Raw genomic sequence first — 20,195 nt, 5'->3', positions numbered from 1 at the left:
TTAAGAAAGGCAGGGGACTCCTGCCATACTGCAGATGAGATCTGAGCTGGGGAGCAGAGCACAGGGACAGCCAGGAAAGCAGGCACACTCCAGGATCGCATTCAAAAATTATGAGCAGGCCCCACAAATCATGATTAGCTTAAAAATCATGATTATTTTTTTTAAAAAACTAATACATTTGGAGTTCTTTATATTTGCCTTTTTGTGTCTGAACCTTTGGGTTCATGTTTTCAAGCTTTTCACTGCAACCACAAGGGCTCAAGACTCACTTTGTTTCTTGAAATAAGAGCTGAGAGTCTCACGTAATCACATGACTCCAGGAGCTGGGGCTTAAAGAAAAAACACCAAATAGCATGGAACACATGATAAAAATCACAAGAAGTTGGAAGCATGGGTCATCCCTCTAATGCTACAGAGCTGAGCTGCGGAGCACACCAGAGGATAGGTGGGAAAGCTGGGAGCTCTTGTAATGCTGGAGAATTCACCGATAGGAAAGCAGGGGGATTTCTGTAATGTTACGAGCAGACTTGCTCTAGCAATGCTGCAGCACAGCTCTGAGCAGGGAAGTAGAACATGGTGGTAGGATTATTTTTGTTTTAAGTAGGAATGAGGGCAGCAGAACATGGCTGATCAGACTCCATTCCTATCCTCCTTCCTCCACTCTTTTCTGTTTAGATTTTATTTTTTTAACTAACATTTAAAGGGCCACAGGCAACCCACAAAATACAATTCAGCAAGACTTATGACCAACAGAAATGTCCGGAGGATTTATTTTTAAAGGGCCACTGTCAATTTGAAAATCCCACTTCCATCTGAAAAAGTGCCCCTAAAGCGATTAGAACTGAAAGTGACTCAAGAAAGTAGCCTTTTTCTCCATTATTTCTATGTATTTACTTTGTGTAGTCGACGGCACTTTGACAATTCACACCCGGGCATCATGCTTTTGTGAGCATAAATGGAACATAAGTGATCCCCTGGCCTGTGTGCTATTCTCGGAATAGCAGGGGAATAGTTATAAATATATCACATGGATTTATTGCCCCATTTGTTTTGTTTTGAAAAATTGCCAGCGAACATGAACATTGTCCTCATTCTGCAGTCGGCCTGCCTGGGGTCTGAGCGAGCAGATCCAGTTGCAAAGTGGTGTTCCTTGTCAATTAGAATCCCTGTCAATATCTGGGGATTTAAATCGCATGTAAAAGGCTTTGTTACAAATGATTTAAAAAAAAAAGTTTGAACCTCTGTCCTGAAAATATGTTGGGTTTTTTTTGTCATTTGACTCATTTGCGTTGGAAATATGTCTGACCCAGACTCTGGCATGTGATTTATTTGGTCTGATAAGAAGAAAAAGAACCTACATATTTGCTTATAAAACATTCAGATTATGATCTGGTTCTAACATTAAATCACTTTATAAGAGGCTTTTTTAAAATCACTGTTTCACTCAGTATCACAAGTTTCAAAATGCTACAGCAAATCTGTGACTACCTAAAGCTTCACAGTTCTTATGCTGAACTTCACGGCCTAAAACCTGGATCCCCAGCTCCACAAAGCACAGATCTTTGCCACCTGAACTTTATCTGCAAACGCACAAGTGGGCAGTACTGATTACATCCAGAAGAGGGCAATGGTACACACACACACACACACACACACACACACACACACACAGTTCTTTTCAATACTAGACATTGCCATGGTGCAACAGAAAATGGAGGATGAAGCACTCAATCAAGTGATGGGGATTAGATCATTGAAATCCACTTGGAAGATGGTGTGCTAAAGAGGGCAGGATGGTTTGGGATTCAGGAGACATTAGTTCAATGTCTGGTTCTACCAGAGCCTTTCTGCTAATGGGTAAGTCATTTAAATCGCTCTGTGACTCAGTTTCCCCCCGCTCCTCTAATATGGGGATACTAGCACTCCTCTGGTCTTGCAGCAGTGTTGTGAAAATAAACTAACGTCTGTGAGGGGCTCAGACATGGGCGGTGGGTGAACCACTGGTTGCGGGAGGCTAGGCCCCGACCAGCCCTGCCCCCCCACCCGAGGGCCCGCCCCCTCCCCTGCCCTGGAGCACTGGGTGGGAGGGCAACACATTGCCCCCTCCCTCCCAGCCTCAGTGCCTTCAGTTTCCCCAAGAACAGGGCGGGCAGCCTCTACCCCCATCCCCCAGCAACAGGTGGCCCCAGCCACCCCAAGTCCCGGCCACCCAAGCCTCCCTAAAGAGCAGCCTGCCTGGGCTGGGGCGAAGGGCAAGCAGGAGGGGACTTCGGGGAGGAGAATGGGTGGGGCCACGCCAGGCTGTTTGGGGAGACACAGCCTCCCCCAGCCTATCGACACACCGCCCATGTGCTCAGATGCTGTGGTGATGGATCCATGTAGACAGAGAAGCGTGAAGAGACAAAGTGGGTGGAACTCCCCAAACACTGGAGCTCTTTTAAACCACCGTATCCAGAGCAGTTACAGCTAGCGCAGGCTGGAGGACGACAATTCCATTTTGCAGCAACTTTCAAGGTTTAACCCTCCCTTTCAGCAACTGCGTGTTAGCTCAGAGGTGAGGGCACCAGCCTGAAGGAGACCCAGCCGGACGTCCCTGCCTGCCCAGATTCGGAGCAGAGTTCTTCATCGCAGCTCGCTCTGCTACCTGCAGAGCAGGGACGTGAGCATGGCTCTCCCACGTCCAATATTGGGAATAGTGGTCCAACCAGTTCGCCTTGCTCATGCGTGCGGTGGCATGGCTGCCCCGCAGCATTTCCCCCACCAGGACCGTCTACACCTGCTGTGCTCCCAGCAGGGCATTCTGGGCAAAACTGCAGCTGCCGATGTCAGGGGCAAAGGTGCGTGGGTGCTTTCCTCCGAATGCAGTGCTCTTTGGGAGGGTCTCTTGGGGAAGGCGTGGAGGAGGAAGGGACCATGTGTTACCACTTTGGGTGTCGCTCCTGCTAACACTTAGGCCTTGCCTACACTTGCTAGGAATGATAAACCGGTAGGGCTATCCTGGCAAATCTGCCGAGTGGAGACGCAGTTTATTCCAGCAAAAGAGTGCTGTGGCCAGTCTAGCACAAACCAGTTCCCCAAAGGGAATAATCTGTATCAGCAAAGGGACTATTTTGGCTGGTATGACTGCGTCTGCACTGGGGCTTTTTGCTATGTCGGCGAGGGGTTAATTTGTTCACATTCCTAGCCAACACAGCCAGGCTGGTTCTATTTTCAAGAGCAGACCCGGCCAAACGCAGATGAGCAATTTGACAGGGGTGAGTAGCCCCACTGACCCCCTCAGTGAGACTACTCACATGCATAAGTTGCAGTCATGGGTAAATGCTGGCAACATTGTCATGGAATTGACCATGGTTACAAACCTAAAAGGTCAGTACTTTGGAAAAGTCCCTAGTTTTTGCACTGGGTCACCAGATCCAAACCCTTATGAGCTTTGGCTGTGTTTGGATCTGGACCTGAACTTCACGGCTTGGCTCCAGGGCTAATTATGGTCAGATGAAGGTCTCTTGATCTAGCTGGACAGAAAAAGGAAAGCAGCTAAGGGCTAGATTCTGAAATAAATACATTGCCGACAATGGCGCTATGCTAATTTACATCAGTGAAAGATACGGTCCTAAGTGTACAAGTAACTGCTGTATCAATCCTTCTCCACATTTACAACCCCAGTTATATGTCCTGAGGAACACCCTACCCTTAAGGCCATGTCTACACTAGCGATCTTACAGCAGTGCAGCTGCACCAATGCAGGTACGCCGCTATAAGTTCTCTAGTTTAGCCACTCTAAGCCGACAAGAGAGTGAATTAATTAATTAATCCTCCCCCAATGAGCGGCAGAAGCTATGTCGGCGGGAGAGCGCTGTCCACACCGGCACTTAGGTTAGTGTAATTTACATCACTCAGAGGCTGGCTAATTCATGCCCGAGTGACATAAGTTATACGGACATAAGTGATAGTGTAGACATAACCTACAACACTTTTCTAGACGTTTCTGAACCTGCTCATAGATTTAGCTTCATCTTTATTATTTATAAAGATGATTCTTAATCTGTCATGCATGTAGGATCCTTGCCGCCAATACAATGTGTTTTGCAGGTTTACACGCTTTTAAAACAAATCCTGGATTAAGCTGATTGCTGCTTTGCCAGGACCTGCTCAGGAAATGGGGTCAGAGCCATGACATCAGAGTGCAGGGGTGAGCTTCACAGCAATGTTCCTAGAAATGCTTTTCTTCCATCCAACAGGAAACATCATTGGCACCATTTTCCTCCCTGAATTATGTCCATGTTATAAATGGAAATGGGCTGTCAGAGGTTCCCCTTGGCTTAAGTGTCATTTGGTCCAGAGATTTAAGGTCAGGGATGAAACAGCAAAACAATGCCTAAGACCCCAATCTGCAGTGAGAGGTACAGAGAGTGATGGCCAGGAAATATGGGATTTCTAATACTCTCTGGTGCTGTGTTCCTCGACCCAGGAACAAGCCTGGACAAATCATTTGAAGCTGGGATCACTGAGTGAGGGGTGCTGTGCATTATTCCTTTACAAAGGAATTAAGATGGTATGGATTAAATCCACCCCGGTGCTAACAGCCAGTTCAAGGCCTACACACTGCTCATGGTTACGTCCTGTTTAGAAGCCTTAGGTAGGATTTCCGTGGTGCATAGGCCCCGTGCTAGCCCTTTGCCTGGTGGGGGGGGAAGGGGAGCGGGATTTCACCCTGAAAAAGGCACCCAGGAACGGGAAATTGTAACGAATAAATCAGCACAAAAGAGCATCCGCATTCCATGTGAAATAGAAAGGGAGAATGGGATTAGCTAGCTCCTCCCACTCCCTCAATCAGGCAACTGCACCCCCTGTTAGGATCTGAGGGCAAAAACAGCCTTCATCTTCCTACAGGTTGCCAACCCTTTGTACATTTGTACTCCTAGCCAAAGAGGCCTCCACACCTTCCCACAGTCAAACTATTGCTCAAGTCATCCTGTGTATCAAGTTACACAGTCAGCAGATGTGCTGGGTGCAGCTTTGTGGAGGGATGCGCAATGGAGGCATTTACAGCCCCCGATCACTGGGCCAGTTCAGTGCCAGCCTCATGCCCCGGGGCAATCTAGAGCCGCCTAACGGCTGTTCTAAACTCTGCCAGTTGTCAGTGGCCCTGAGGGATCATTAGCGGGCACACGACCTCTACAGATGAGGAACTGAGGCACAGAGAGGTTAAGAGACTTGCCCAAGGTCAGACAGGAAGTCTGCAGCACAGCCCAGGAAAGAAATCCAGACCTCCGGTGTCCCAGCACAGTGTCTTAACCACAAGACCAAACTTCGGCTTGTTGGGCGTTTTTCCTCTGTATGGTCTGTGACCGAATCATCCTAAATGCCCTGATTACAGGAGCTGGCTTATAGACCACAGGCTTATAGAGTCACGCGGGGCGAGGTGTGGTCCATGGCGCCAAACCAAGACATAGCGCTGTGAACAGAGCCACTCCTGACGCAGACAGGGCAAGGGGACGGGGCAAATGAAAGATGGGAGAGATCACAGAAGAGCTCAGACCCCATGGCTATTAGTACCCAGGTAAACAGGTATGTCCTACACCACTCTGCAAGTGTGTCAAAACTGTCAGGGATGGAAAGGAAGAAAGAAAGTCGTGGCACCACCAATGATTTCCTTGGCTGCCCCACTCACTCCCAGCCTTCATGGGCCATATTCTGCAGTGTCCCCGGAAAGGGCTGTTGCCAATCTGTGATTAGATTAGCTGGATAGTTCTGCTCTCTGGGGTGGGGTGAAGAGAGAGGATCTGCTAACTCCCCTCCAGCCATTTCAGGCCTAAAAGAGATGGGCGAGTACAAACAGAAAGGAGGGGAGGAAAAGATTGAAGGGACTTGTGAGGCCAATAGAGCTGAAGGGTTGGGGAACCCCCAGGAATGACCTTGCTGGGAACTCCTATCACTGACCCTATTCACACTGTTATCTATATGGCTGAGGGCCCTTCTAAATATATCAGGCCTGAGGCTCAGTTCCTCAGTTCCTGCACTTGGGCAGGGATGGAGGGAAGAGGGAAAGGTGGCTTTAAAATTACCTCTGCACTCCCTGTATTCTGGGACTGTGCAGGGACCTGCCTTGGTCCCTGTGTAAGTCAGAGCAGCCTCAGGGCTCTAACTGCCTGGGTATATCTACATGGCAACTGAGAGCGAGCTTCCCAACCTGGATGGACAGACTCAAGACTAGTCACGCTCGAGCTAGGGTACTGAAAAGAGCAGTGTGGACGTTGTGGCTCTGGCATGGACTCAGGCTAGCCAGCCGAGCTCGCACCTTGGGGGCCGGGTTGGCATGAGAGACCGAGCTGCTGCCCAAGCCAGCCACAGCGCTATTCTTAACTTGCCAGCTCAAGCCCCGCTAGTGGGGGTGTCTGCCCACATCCAAGCAGGCAGCCTTTGTGCCAGCTCTCTCAGAGTAGGGGAGGCCTTCTGCCCGGCGAGGATTGTTGGGGAGGGAAGGCTGTTTGCACCCACTGTGTGGCTCCTTTACTCTAAGAGAGCATCAAGGGACCCTAGAGTAAGTGAGAACCAGGCCCATTGTGCCCCTCGCATGTTATGCTCTCCCCTGCTGTGACTATTACTCCTTCCATTCTTACCTCTAGAAATCAGCACAGGGGTCGCATACAGAGTCCTTTGGGGACTGTAAACCAAGTAATCATATGACCTACTCCCTCTCTGAGCACATGCACCCCTGTCTCCAGGCAGTACTAAGGGCTTCTCCCAGTGTCTGCGGACACATCAGGGCAAGCGGACTCAGGCTTCAGTTACTATGCAACTGGCTGGTGTATCTCATCATCATTATTAGAACATCACTGGGACTACACACGTGAGTAAAGCAAGCCAGATCTGGACCCAAATCACTGGTTGGACCCACACATAGTTAATGGCTTTTTAACTTGGCCCTGATCCTGCAAAGACATAATTAAGCATGTGCTTAGATTTATGCACAATGAGTAGTAGCCCCCCCGCCCCTGGGGTGAAATTTTAGCCCCACTGAAGTCAATAGGAGTTTTGCCATTGACTTGATTTCACCCATTGAGTTTAATGGGGTTATCCACAATGCATAAAGAGAAGCACGTGCTTTAAAACTTTGCAAAATCAGGGTTCATGTGTGTAAAATAGTACTCTGAAATCTCTGGATGGAAGATCTGATAAATAATGAGAATTACGACGGTTGTATTCTTTCTACATTATTCCATTAACAAAATGACACTGTTGTGAGGCAAATCTTATTGTCCGGACACAGAAAGTGATTGGCCTCTGTCACTAATGACACCTTACATTGCTGGAAACTGAATTCCCTTTTCACCGGTTGTGCCGTTTCTTTCCTTTCTTGTCTCCTGCTCAGCTTGGACAATGCAGCTAGCCAGGGATTTTTTCATAAGTTTCACCCAAGTGGCCCTCTTGCTGTTCGGCTTCCAACCCCTGTAGGGGAAAGTTTCTATGCAAAGATCTTAAAACCATTGGGATGGAGCTTACCTTTCTTTGTTGTTTGTTTTATGAAACATACTCTTGGGGCTTCAACCCCTTGACGGTATCTCTCTAAGGGTCCAACCCTGCAACACTTACTCAGCTGATGAATCCTTGCTCAAGTGAAAAGCCTTACTGACCTCAGCAAGGCACCCATGTCAGGCCTGCAGGATCATTATGCACTTATTGAGCCAGATTCTAGTTTCTGTTACAATGGTGAATATCTTTAAAGGAAGGAATTCAGAAAACAGCCTAGGACAACTCAGGTCAGTCTCTAGCCTATCTATCTATCTATATCTTTGTTTTTTCTAATTCTTTTAATCATCTCAAATATGCCCGGTTTGTGCTTTTTGCCCCCTGTTCCCTGTTTACTGGATAACCTCTAATAATTCTCTTTTCCAGCAGTATTTGTTGTTCTGAACATTGGGTCACTCCCTTGCATTGGGAGCGGGGTGGGGAAGAGAGAGAGAGAGAGATTTTCACAGTAACTGATTAAATATCTGAACAGGTCAATTCAGACCTTGACAAGCACCCAGCTGACAGACCTGCAGGTACCAAAACTTATCAGAGGAAAATATAACTTGCAGGTTTTCTAACCCAATTGATTGGACTTTTATCTAAAATAACAGACATTATAAGATAGGAAATAGCTTGAGATAAGAAACAAAATCGAGTAGTCTTGAATCAGATCGGACTGCGGACAGGTTCACACTACCACACCTGCCTTGGATGGATCAATGAAAGTTTCTTGGCATTGTCCTCTCTGGTTTTGAAACGCTGCTAAAGTCGGTGAACTTTGAGACTTCGGCGTTTATTCTGCGATTATAATTAACCTGCTCCCCACTGCCTATTGATTAGGTCTGACGGGAGGTGACAAAGTTTGACTGGATCGCTCAGAAATGTAAATGGCTGGGGATGACTGAAAGAGCAGAGAGAGGAGGCGGCTGATCCCCGCGCAGGTAGAACACTCACTGACTGGAGTTCAGCAGGGAAGGCTGACTGCGGAGGGAGTGAGAGATTCAGGCTGCTCTGCTAAATGCCAGGCGAATGGAAAGACTTTTCCATTAATGTGGGGCCATAACCATTCAGGGAATCACACCAAGCTTTAGGGCCAGCTCCTCAATTGCTATTCATCACTGTAGCTTCCCTGGATCCACAGCAGGTGTAAATTTTCTTAGCTCCACTGGCAGGGGCTGGTCTAGCAACAAGCAGATTCTGGGGGGCAGATTCTGCCTGGGGCAGCTGGGCCAAACCTGAGCGATGCTGCAACCCCGGGTGCTACGTACGTTTGGCCAGGCTGCCAGACTGGGTATCCCACATTGTCTCGAGCGGCCTCTGTCCATCTGAGCCTTCCGTGGTGCAATAACTCCGTCCATGAGAGTAACCTCACATGCATGGAGCAGAGCTAACCGACAGCGGCTGAAGATCTGCCCCATATCTTTTAAAATACAGAGCGCAAGAGCCGAATGCGGAGCGCCCGGGCAAGGCCCACAGTGAAGGGCTCTGCTCTGTGCATGGGTTTGCTGGAGAAAAATCCCCGCACTAACCAACCTGGCTATCAAGGCAGCCAGGCTGCAGCAGCTGCTGCAGGGCATAGGGGGGAGTGGTACCCACATTCGGCCCTGCTCCCCTCATGCATGTTGTCACTGAACATCCCCAACACATCCACAATCCCTCCTGTGCAAAGGGAGCCTCCCCCCAAACAGGTGGGGGCAGAATTGGTTCCTTGCATAGTAGGAACACATTTAGCACCTTACATGCCCCTGGGCTCAAGGTTTGGGGCTTCTTTCAGAGTATTTTTTTCCAGAATTGCCAGCCCTGAACATTCAAAAAATCATGAGCCCCGCCTCCTAAAAATCATGAGATTGGCTTAAAAATCAAGACATTTAAAAATAATAATAAATGTTGGGTTCTTTTTAATTTGTCTTTTGAGTTTTGAGGGTTTAGGGCTCCTGTTTTCAAGCTTTCCTCCAACACCGGGAGGGCTAGAAACTTACTAATTTTTTTCCCAGTGAAAGCTTGGAGATTCTCACACAATAACATGACTCCAGGAGCTGGGGCTTTCAGAAACAACATCAAATCTCACAAAGAGTTGGCAACAGCATAGGGGAGGAAAGTGACGAGGCAGTCAAGGGGGGGGATCCATTTCAAATGATATTTGAAAATACATGAAGAGGTGATGAGCTGGAGATACACATGAGCTGCAGGAAGAGCCGTGCACTGGGAGTTAAGATTGAGATAAGATAATGATATTGTCCCATTGCTTCCTTGTGCTCCCCCATCAGTCTGGCTGTATCCATTTGTCGTCTCTTGTCTTATACTTAGATTGGAAGCTCTTTGGGCCAGGGACCATCTTTTGGTATATGTTTGTATAGCACCTAGTCCATGACTAGGGCTCCTAGGGGCTGCCACAAAACAAATACTACTACCACTAATAATAATAATAATTAATAAGACACATCAGAGAAGAGGTTTGTGCCGGTCAAATGGAAGGGGGAAATGAATGAGGTAAAAGAGCAACCGATTGCTTTTTATGAGCAATTGTGTGATCTTCCTTAGAGAGCTTCAGGGTGACGCCAACCTCTAATTACTGGGGGTTAGGAGGAAAGATTCCTCGGGGGCAGGTTATTCTATTGCACCATCTGGCACTGACCCCTGGTGGAGACAGGATATTGGACTCCAGCTCTGATTGTGTCTGGCCATTATGTGTAAAGGGGAAACCTTAAACTTTTCCTTTCTGTAAAAGATTTTCTAACAAACAGACTTACTTTCCCACTCCCACAAAGAGCAACATCAGATCCAGTTCGTCCCAATAAGGGGAGGGACCATCCTGATCACATATTGATTATATCCCACCAAAAAAACCACACCCCAAATCCCTCAATGTGGCAACCAACCAACTTGATTAGAAATTATCGAAAGTTCCATTAACTTTAGTCTTGGGATTTGTGTGCTCAGACTCAACTAAGGTTAGGTCTCCATTCATTTTGCAATGGATTGTTTTCTTCTGCATCCCAGTTCCCTCTCCCTGCACTATCTTATATGGCCCTGATCCTGCTTCTCTTCTAGTCCATAACAAACCCTTCTTTGATTTCAATGGGAACCATTTCATCTCAGAACAAAGCCAGTTCCATTTTCTAACGCAGATCTCTGCTTAGACTTTTGTGTGTAGATCAAGCCTATGTGAATGGATAAGGAACTACACTGCAGAATCAACCATCTTTAAAAACTTCCGTGCAAGTTTTTGCAAAATACGTCTTCACTGCCCTTAGATACTGCCTAAAACAGAACTTTAAAAACAAAGAATTCAAAGCTGGATACGGGCGCTGGATGCCCTGCTTTGAAAATATCAGTCTAAATCTTTGTTGGAGTGTGCTTCCATTCAAAGCCCTGTTGTCTGAGTTCTATGCACAAGGAAGTCCAACACTGCCAAACTGTATTTAAAAGGAATACTAATAACAGAAAGAACTGCTTGTTTCAAAATCTAAGATACAAAGGAACTGTCAGCGGTTCAGTAAATCAGTTCTGTTCAGGAATGGCTTCTCTAAGGGCCGGATCCTCCTTACATGGGTCACAAGAAATTCCCACTGACTTAAGTGGACCCAAAGAGCCCATGAAATGCTGTTCCTCTGTGTGTAAATGCCGATTCACTTTTGTTACAATGCACTGGGCCTTCAAAATTTTCTACCCTGTCGCTGCACAAATGGAAGTCGCAGTGCTATTTCTAGTGGCAACATCGGGAACTTCAGGGAGTATTTAAGAGCAATTGCACCTTGCATGATCTAACCATTTTCAACACACATCTAGTTAAATGGGATCACAAATTATTTTTAATTTGTCATTTGAGGTTGGACAAATTTACAGCTACCAACCGCTAAACTGCCTTAGCACTCCATAAAGATTCGCTCACAGAAAGTGCAGTGTCAGTTTCATTATGCCTGGAATAACATGCTGAATGCTTAATGGCTCGTTGTCAGGTAGTTTAGTTCCAAAATGTAGGTTTTCTACATAAAAAAAAAAAAAAAAAAACACACACACAACCTATGATTAAATATTTTTTCATGATTTTTTTTTAAATTTCACAATTTGAGATGCATATTTTTGTATTGTCTTAAAATTCCACAATTTAAGTTGAACTTTGTGATCCTTTTAAAAAATATACTTCAATCAAAACATTTTCTTTGTTCTTTAAGCAAGCAAGCGGCACACACACCGCCCTACTAGAGATTACCAGGGCGAAACTGACCACACTTAGCGAGTGAAACCGACTAGTCTAGCAGCTCAATGCTGTATGCTCAGTGCACCCCAGTCTCCAGCCTATTTCACTGTGCGCAAAAGGAATACGGATCCCTAATTTTGTTTTTCAGCAGGATGAGAGATGGAAAGAACAGGCCCAGTCCTACACACACTTCTCAACCTTCCAGAGTAGGATGTAAAATGTCCAAAGATCCAAAATGAAGGACGCAAAAAAAATTATCCCTGCAGGACCCATACACTGCTGTGAGCTTCTTTCCTTCAGTGCAACTAACACACTCTAACCTCAGAGCAATAATCCTACTTTTCTCATGTCACACTCTCAGCATGAAACAACAAGGGACACCAGATTTGTGTGGATTGCAGGGGACTTCAGGATTAAACTAAGTGCCGTCCCATGAAATGAGCTATTATTCTGCTGCCGTATGCAGGCAAAGCTCTTCTTGGAGTCAGTGGGGTTTCTGCTTGCATGAAGTCTGCAGGATTATTTCTCCCTAAAATCCTATTTCTGCAATCAGATTCTGCACCCTGCACGGGTGCAGGGCTCTGTGCTAGCAGATCTGATTGCTTGCTTTGAAGCCTGTTAAGGTTTGTATTTAATTTCTTCAATTTTAGTAGTTGATTAATTTAATGTATTTAATTTCTTCAGCGTGAAACATCTCTGTTTTTACGGTATCTAGCACAATGGGGTCCTAATCGGGACCGGGACCGGGACCAGTGAATATGACCATAATTATATTCTTCTTATTCTTACAGAGGATGATTTTTTAAAAGAAATGTCATTTTCATGTGAACTGGTGTCCATTTAAAAAAAGTTCTTAATTTTACAGTGATCAATCTTTAATGTGTTTTATCCAACCCTGGAATAGAATCTTATCCATTCCAATGGCCAAACTGTGGAGCCCTTACTCCCCGTTGTCACGTAGGCCTGGTCTCCACTTAAAACTGAAAACCTCACATCCCCTAGTGACATAGCTATGATGGCAAAATCCCCAGTGTAGATGCAGCGATACCAACAGAAGAATGCTTCAGGTGGCATTGCTAACTGCGTTCTAGCAGGCAGTGTTCCTATTCTGGCACAAAAACTCCTTCTATAGGTGCATGCTGCGTCTAAACTAGGGAACTATGCTGGTATGGGATCTGTAGTGTAGATGTAGCTTTACGCTCACGAGTTGCATTTGTATAATAAAAGTGCTCACCCACATGGGTTAGGCCTCAGCAACTTGGCCCCCAAGTTAGCTAAGAACATACCCGTTATCCTAGTGAAGATGCACCCCAAGTGTTGGGAGATCAATGTCAAATTAGCTGCATCAAAGGTTTGTGAGGAGGCACCTGCAAACAGCAAGGTATTCTTAGAGAAACTATCTTTCATGACTGAAGAGCTCACAAGTACAAGATCTGATCCTGCTTGAACAAACAGTCCCTGTTTACTTCGGGCGAAATCCTGGCTCCATTGATTTCAACAGAGCCAGGGTTTCTCCCCGTCACCGGGAATGTGCTAGGAATATAGGATCAGGCCTGGGACATTTCCCTCGATAAACGGCCTGCAATTAACAGTAGCTCAATCACAGGATTTTATCCTCTTTTACCAAAAAGATGGAAACAAATTATAAAAATACAAACAGATTCATGTCCCAGTCATCCATTTCTTAAAAGGCCTCTCAATATTACTGTAACTAAAGTAATCTGTACAAAGACCTGTGTCTAGAGCGAGCTAATTTTATCTTTTAAAACTAAAGTATTAGTTTTAATGCCCTTCACCCTTTATCTTCAGATTTTATTGGTTTACACGAACAACTAATTACAACTTATAATGTAATGTAGGCTACGTTATGGTGTCATGTTATGCACCATTTTGGTCTATATATTAGTAAATAATAACAACAAATGTATTACTGACTTATTTAAAGTTTGTAAAAAAACACTGTTCTGGGATTTTAGAGACGAAAGAATATTTATATATCTGGGCTAAATCCTTCTCTCCCTTTGCCCAGTTCTGTCCTTTATTAGGCTCAGTTCATGGCTCCGTCATACCAATTTCACAACAGTGCAACTCCATTAAGGGCAATGGCGTCATGCCATCATAAAACTGGTATATCACAGCAATGCAGCAGGCCCACTCACTCCAATGGAATTTTCCTATTTGCTTTGTACCCCTGTAGCGCATAATCATTTATTCACATAAGCAGTGCCGACGGGAGCTTGTCTGTAAGGGGTGTGGACATGAGTGAGGGTTGCGGGACTGAGCTCTAATTTTGGAAGATGTGGGTTGGATTCTGTATATTACAGACACAATATAAATAAATGCATATATAGGTATAAGGCCCAAGCCCATGGAAATCAATGGGAATTGAGGGTGCACCACACCTTTCAGGATGTACCTTGTAGGATCGGGGCAATAACATATTTCAAATACATTTCCTTTTTCCACTGTCTGCACTGGGTAAGTTAATAAGTCAGTTTCTGCATGTAAAGCTGGGGGACTTAGAGTTCAGTAGCACACACCTCTGTAGAAGGGGTGTGGGGAACGTTACTGTAATACAGTGCTTTCAGTGGCAAAAGATTGTAACAAATGCTGATGAGTCACATGGAAACCACTCAGGGGATGCTACAGGGCAAATATCTTAGTGTCCCTGCTGAAAACTTAGGATCTGGTTCAAAATCTCAAACAGCAGCTGCAGAGAAGACATTTGCCTACAAAGCTGTGTTTTTGCTCAGGACTTTGATCTTTCCAGATGCTGGTGTTGTGCTGAATATCTGCCCGTTCAGACAACCCCCTTCCCAGACTTCTGCTTTGGTTTGCAATGAAAAGAACATAAATGTTCCCTCCAGCAGACAAATCCCTGTAACGCCCGAGTGCAATCATATTCCCCTCTCAGTTACACCGGAGTGACTCCACTGATTCCAAAGGAATTGCACCAGTGTAAATGAGAGGGAAAACTGGCTCCATAAGGTTGCAGAGAGGGTAAGGATTTGACCCATTGTCCATACTTTTAAACAACTGTTGCATGCTACATAGATCTGAGATCTTCCAGGCCTTGTTTCTCCTTTTCCCTGCATGGATCTTGGGGCCTGACTCCGGTAGATGTCTCCCTCACCTTAAAATGATGTGGATTCCTCCAATCCACAACCCCTTCCCCCAGCTCCTAGTCTGCAGGTTGCAAGGCTGTGCTAATTTCAGACTCTGTGGAGGAGAGAGCAGCAGCAGATGCTCAATCGGAGGAGATGGCTTTTGGCTTTGACAGGGCTATGAAAGCAGACTTAAAAGTGGGTTCTTTTCACGCACCATTAAATCAGGAATTCATTAAAGCCTCATCAAACCAAGGCTTGGATCAAGTTCATGGCCATCTCGGATGGACCTGATCCTCCCTCTTTAGGCACTGAGGTTGGTATCCTGCAAGGGTGTGAATTAGGCACTTTGGGACCATGTTGGGTAACATTTTCAAAAGTGCCTGAGCCTAAATCCAACTAGGATCCTAAGCCACTCATTTTACCCAGTCCGTCATTGATTTTTACACCCAACTTCCCATTGTTCAGCTTTAAAAATCAATGCTACAAATATAGGCTCTTTGGTTTTGGTCTCACACTGTATCCTAATGTAATAAAGCCTGTGTTGTTCTCCCCACAAATCTGACTGTAATGGAAATGACGTGCAAATGTAAACTTCAGGATTCAGCCCATGGTTTCTTTTACACTTTGGCACACTTGTGTAGCTTGTTGCAAATAAATAAACAAATAAATACAAGTATTCTGCCAGCACCTAATGACCCCAGCTGGGTTAGGGGCTCTGTTGTGTTAGGCACTGTAAAAACACAGAGCAAAACCCAGTCATCCCACTAACATCTATGGTCGAATTGAACTGTGTGCATTTCACTCGTGTTATTATTTACAACTGAATATATTTTATCTCCTTTCACACTACATAAAGTGAATTTTTTCCCCTCCATATGTGCCTATCATTCTGATTTCATGCAATAATTTCATTTATTTCACCTGGACTTTCTAACCAACTGTTTCCCTCTTGTAAAGAATCTCTCCCTTTGCTTCTTAACTGCCTTCCTACAACTTTTCCACATTTCATACCAACACCTAGAAAAGTATAGTCTCCACAAAGTATCCCCTTAGGTTAGAAAAGCCACCCAGCTGGACATGATCCTTGGTCCATTTAAATACTAAGGGCTAAGTCCTGCAGGCAAAACTCCCATGGAATCCAGTGGGAATTCAACTTGAGCAAAGATGGAGGTCTGAGCCTTAAATCAGTGGTTCTCAACCAGGGGTATGTATACCCCTTGGGTATGCAGAGGTCTTCATCTAGATATCTACCTAGTTTTAAAACAAGCTACATGAAAAGCACTAGCGAAGTCAGTACAAACTAAAATTTCCTACAGACAATGACTTGTTTATACTGCTCTATATACTATACATGAAATGTAAGTACAATATTTATATTCCAGTTGATTTATTTTATAATTATATGGTAAAAATGAGAAAGTAGGCAATTTGTCAGTAACAGTGTGCTGTGACACTTTTGCATTTTTATGTCTGATTTTGTAAGCAAGTAGTTTTTAAGTGAGGTGAAATTTGGGGGTACGCAAGACAAATCAGACTCCTGAAAGGTTTCAGAATAGCAACCGTGTTAGTCTGTATTCGCAAAAAAGAAAAGGAGTACTTGTGGCACCTTAGAGACTAACAAATTTATTTGAGCATAAGCTTTCGTGAGCTACAGCTCACTTCATGCTCACGAAAGCTTATGCTCAAATAAATTTGTTAGTTTCTAAGGTGCCGCAAGTACTCCTTTTCTTTTTTACTCCTGAAAGGGGTACAGTAGTCTGGAAAGATTGAGAACCACTTCCCTAAATGACTGGATTGGGGGTTATATTTAAAGCAATCATTGTTGAACTTCAGGCACTTATAAAACATAATTTAAAATGTTCATACCCAGCTCTCATGCATATTTTAAAGTTTTGGGTTTTTTTAACATAAAAAGTCACTTGTACTTAGTACTTTTTATTTTAAAACCCAAATATCTTTTATTCACTTAGGCCCTGATCCTGTAATCGGATCCACCCAGGAAGACCCCCGTGTAAATTATAGCACTACATAGGCAAGGCGGTCTACTGGCACAGATCCATTTGCTGAATTGGGGCCTTGGTCTTGAACTTAAAATTCTTTCCTGTAGCACTGAATGTAAAAGATCATTAATGTTCGGTTGGTGGGCTGAACAATATAATTGGTACTGTACAAAGGCACAAAGACCAATTCAACCCCACACTCTAAGAGCTTAGAATCAAAGCTTGTAACCTACATACCCAAACAAGTTTGGTGTTTACTGCTAGGGATAGCTGCTTTGAAGTCAATGGAACTACTATGATAGTAGGCTCGGTGCTTAGTACTAAGTAGTAAGCATTGGGCCCTGAAAGTCAGATGCATAGAAGAAAGATGGGCTGAAAAATGCAGAGAGGGGAATAATTTAGAGAGGCTTCAGGTATTCCTGGGTTTGGTTTTGTTGTGGTATTTAAAATTATTATTAACTCGCTAGTTGGGGGCAATGGGGAAGATATGGGGTTTTTTTAGGAGCAGTCTAAAAGATTATCGAAATATGTCAGACATTGTGTATTGCACATCTTAACAATACTGTCTGATAACACCACAAGGCTGGTGCAAACTTTGTCTTTAAAATACCAGGTGGCACTTTTTAATTGCCTTTGTATAGGCAACAAAAAGCTCCAAGAGTTTGAGATGCCCAGTCCCCGAACAATAACTATCTTTATTTGTGAAAAGTTTTTAAAAATCGGAATAGAGCATTGTACAAATTCATACTAGACTAGGAGGAAAATTTGTGCTAAACACTATTATCTACGGGCACATTATGCATGAATTCAAATCGTTTTCCTAGTACTATGTTTTATTTTTAAACTACACCACCCTCAGCTGAGGCTAAACCAAATAGGGGGGGTAGAGAGAACATGGAGAGGAAAATGGATTTAGAGATGATACGCTTGTGATTACACAGAAGATTCACTTTTTTTCCCTCCCCTCTATCTCTCCAAAATAAAATAAAGAGGCAACAGGTTTTGCCTCTTAGATGGATTTTTTAAGACCTGTGCACTTTATGTTAAATCAGCATTTAGGCTCCTAAATAAAAAAGTGAGCAGGCGTCACCAAGATTTTCAAAACCGGGGGCCTAAAGTTAGTCTCCTAAATCTACAATAGGCACCTAAATCGGTTGTTTCGTTTTCAAAAGCACTCAGGACCCAGCAGCTCACATAGAAGCCAATGGAAGCCAGCTGGGTGCTCATCACCTTCCACTTACTTAGAAGAGTAAATATGAATATAGCAACTTTTTTCCCTTCCTCTTCTCCCCTGCTGCATCTTCCTCACCCTGCTTCCTTCACGGGGCCCTCCCCTTTCCCTTTAGCTTATCCCCTCCTAACTCACCCACACACCCCCAAAATGGGGCACCAACATGCCATAGGCCACCGGACAGGGTTCACTCTGCTGGGGTGTTATACCCATTCTCCCTCCCGTGTCTGTCCTGTCTATTTAGACACTCTCCAGGGCAGACACTGTGTATGTACAGCCCCTAGCACATTGGAGCCTTGTTCTTGATTAGTCCCTAGGCCCTGCCAGAATAACCAGGACTTACTAATAGGTTTCAGAGTAGCAGCCGTGTTAGTCTGTATTCGCAAAAGGAAAAGGAGGACTTTTCTTTTTAGGATTTACTAATCGTTCAGGACAACAACAACGTGGGGCACCCAAGCCGGAAAGCGTTGGCCTTGGGCCGCTCCTTGTCTTCTTCAGCAGCCAGCTCCTAATTGAGACCTCATTTCTCTACCTCCCCAAGCAGTCCCGCCACCCCCATCCGCCCAGGACCCCTGCCTCTCCAGAGAGGTGCAGGCCAGCCAGAGGGGGAGGTGTGGCCCGGCCAGCCCCCACCGGATCGCAGCCTGCAAAGCCGCCCCGCTAGTAGCCTGGGTGTCGGGGGGGGCCGCCGGGCGCAGAGGCGGGCGGGCACTTACCGAGGTTGGCGTGCCGGGCGGCCCCCGCGGCGCCCCGGTTGGGCAGGTTGTGCAGCATGGGGCTGTCGAAGGGCGAGGCGCTCCACGTGGCGCCCATCTCCGGGCTCACGTAGGCCGGGTAGGGGCCGGAGTAGGAGCCGCCGAAGCCCCGGCCGTACTGCTCCCGGCTCAGCGGGCCGCTGTAGGGCGCGGCCTCCCGGGAGGCGCCGGGCGAGAAGGAGAAGCGGGGCGAGACGGGCGGGTGGGAGGCTCCGGGGTTGTAGGCGGCGGGCTCGGCGCCGGGCTGCGGCCAGATGGAGTGGCTGGAGGCCGGGCTGGCCTGCTGGGAGGAGCCGCCGCCCTGGAGGTAGGGCAGGCTGGGGAGCATGGAGGTGACCCGGGTGGTGGGCACGTAGACCGGGGAGGCGGCCGCCCCGCCGTGCATGAACCCGCCGGCCCCCTCGTAGGCTGGGGGGCCGTGGTTCGCGGCCATGGCCAGGCTCTGATACATCGCGGCGCGAAGCAAGGCCGGGCCCCGACACAATCCAGAGTGGGGGGCGGGTTACCCCGTTAGCTCCAGTTTAAGTGCAACGCTCCACTGCGGGGGGGGGGGGTGTTTATTGCCCACTCCTGTCCAGGGACCAGGCAGTCCTCAATCCGGTCCAGCGAGCCCCAGTCCTCCCTGGGGTCCGGCTTCCCACGCCGGGCTTCTCCACGCGGGCGGAGCTGTCTGTCCTCTGCAGGAGCCGGGTCTAGCGCCTTAGCTGCTCCCCCTTGGCTCCATCCATCAAGCCAAAGCCACCGGGGCTGGGGAGTTTAAACATTGGGAGTCTCCTCCCCTCTCCTGCGGGCCGGCTCACACCCACACCTAGCAGGGAGAAAGCACAGCGGGGAGAAGCTGGTTAGGAAGGGGGGGTGGGGGACACATACCCAGCCTAGAGCCTGCGGAGATAAGGAGGTTAGAGAGAGCTGGGGAGGAGGGTCACGGAGGGAAGGTGAGAGACGGAGCATTCCCCAAGGCTCCTCCAGGAGCCCCTGGAGAGAGAGAGAAAAAAAAAAGCTTTGTCCTCAGGTACGAGTGGGCCTATTGTGTTGTTAATGTGACCGAGCCCGGTGTTTGATCTGAAATCACATCGGGGCTGATTGCAGGCGACCAGGAGTCTGAAGCTGTCAAGGGAGAAATTAAATGAAGCGTACACTTGAGGGGGGTCGCTCGTGACCCCAGAGGTTAGAGAGACATGGCCACACAGAGGCGCATACACAGAGATAGACATGCACACACACATACACAGAGATAGAGAGACATGCACACACACACACACACACAGAGAGACACATACACATACACAGCGATAGAGACACATTCACACACACAGAGACATGCACACACAGAGAGATAGACACATTCGCACACACAGAGACGCATACACAGAGATAGAGACATGCACA

At 46.5% G+C, this 20,195-nt stretch overlaps 1 protein-coding gene across 1 annotated transcript in view; it reads right to left on the bottom strand.

The window, feature by feature from the left end:
- The window catches only part of GATA4 (GATA binding protein 4), a 46,059-nt gene that overhangs the window by 22,837 nt on the left and 3,027 nt on the right, over positions 1 to 20,195 (bottom strand). The window contains exon 2 of the mRNA XM_038396097.2: positions 18,768 to 19,614. Coding sequence (XP_038252025.1) covers positions 18,768 to 19,257 — 490 coding nt within the window. The 5' untranslated portion in view covers positions 19,258 to 19,614. The remainder of the gene's footprint in view (positions 1 to 18,767; positions 19,615 to 20,195) is intronic.

Source organism: Dermochelys coriacea, chromosome 3 (genome assembly GCF_009764565.3).
Source record: "Dermochelys coriacea isolate rDerCor1 chromosome 3, rDerCor1.pri.v4, whole genome shotgun sequence".
NCBI classification, from domain to species: Eukaryota; Metazoa; Chordata; order Testudines; family Dermochelyidae; genus Dermochelys; species Dermochelys coriacea.
The sequence above is the reverse complement of the archived record's forward strand: the minus strand, read 5'-3'. Positions and strand labels throughout refer to the sequence as shown.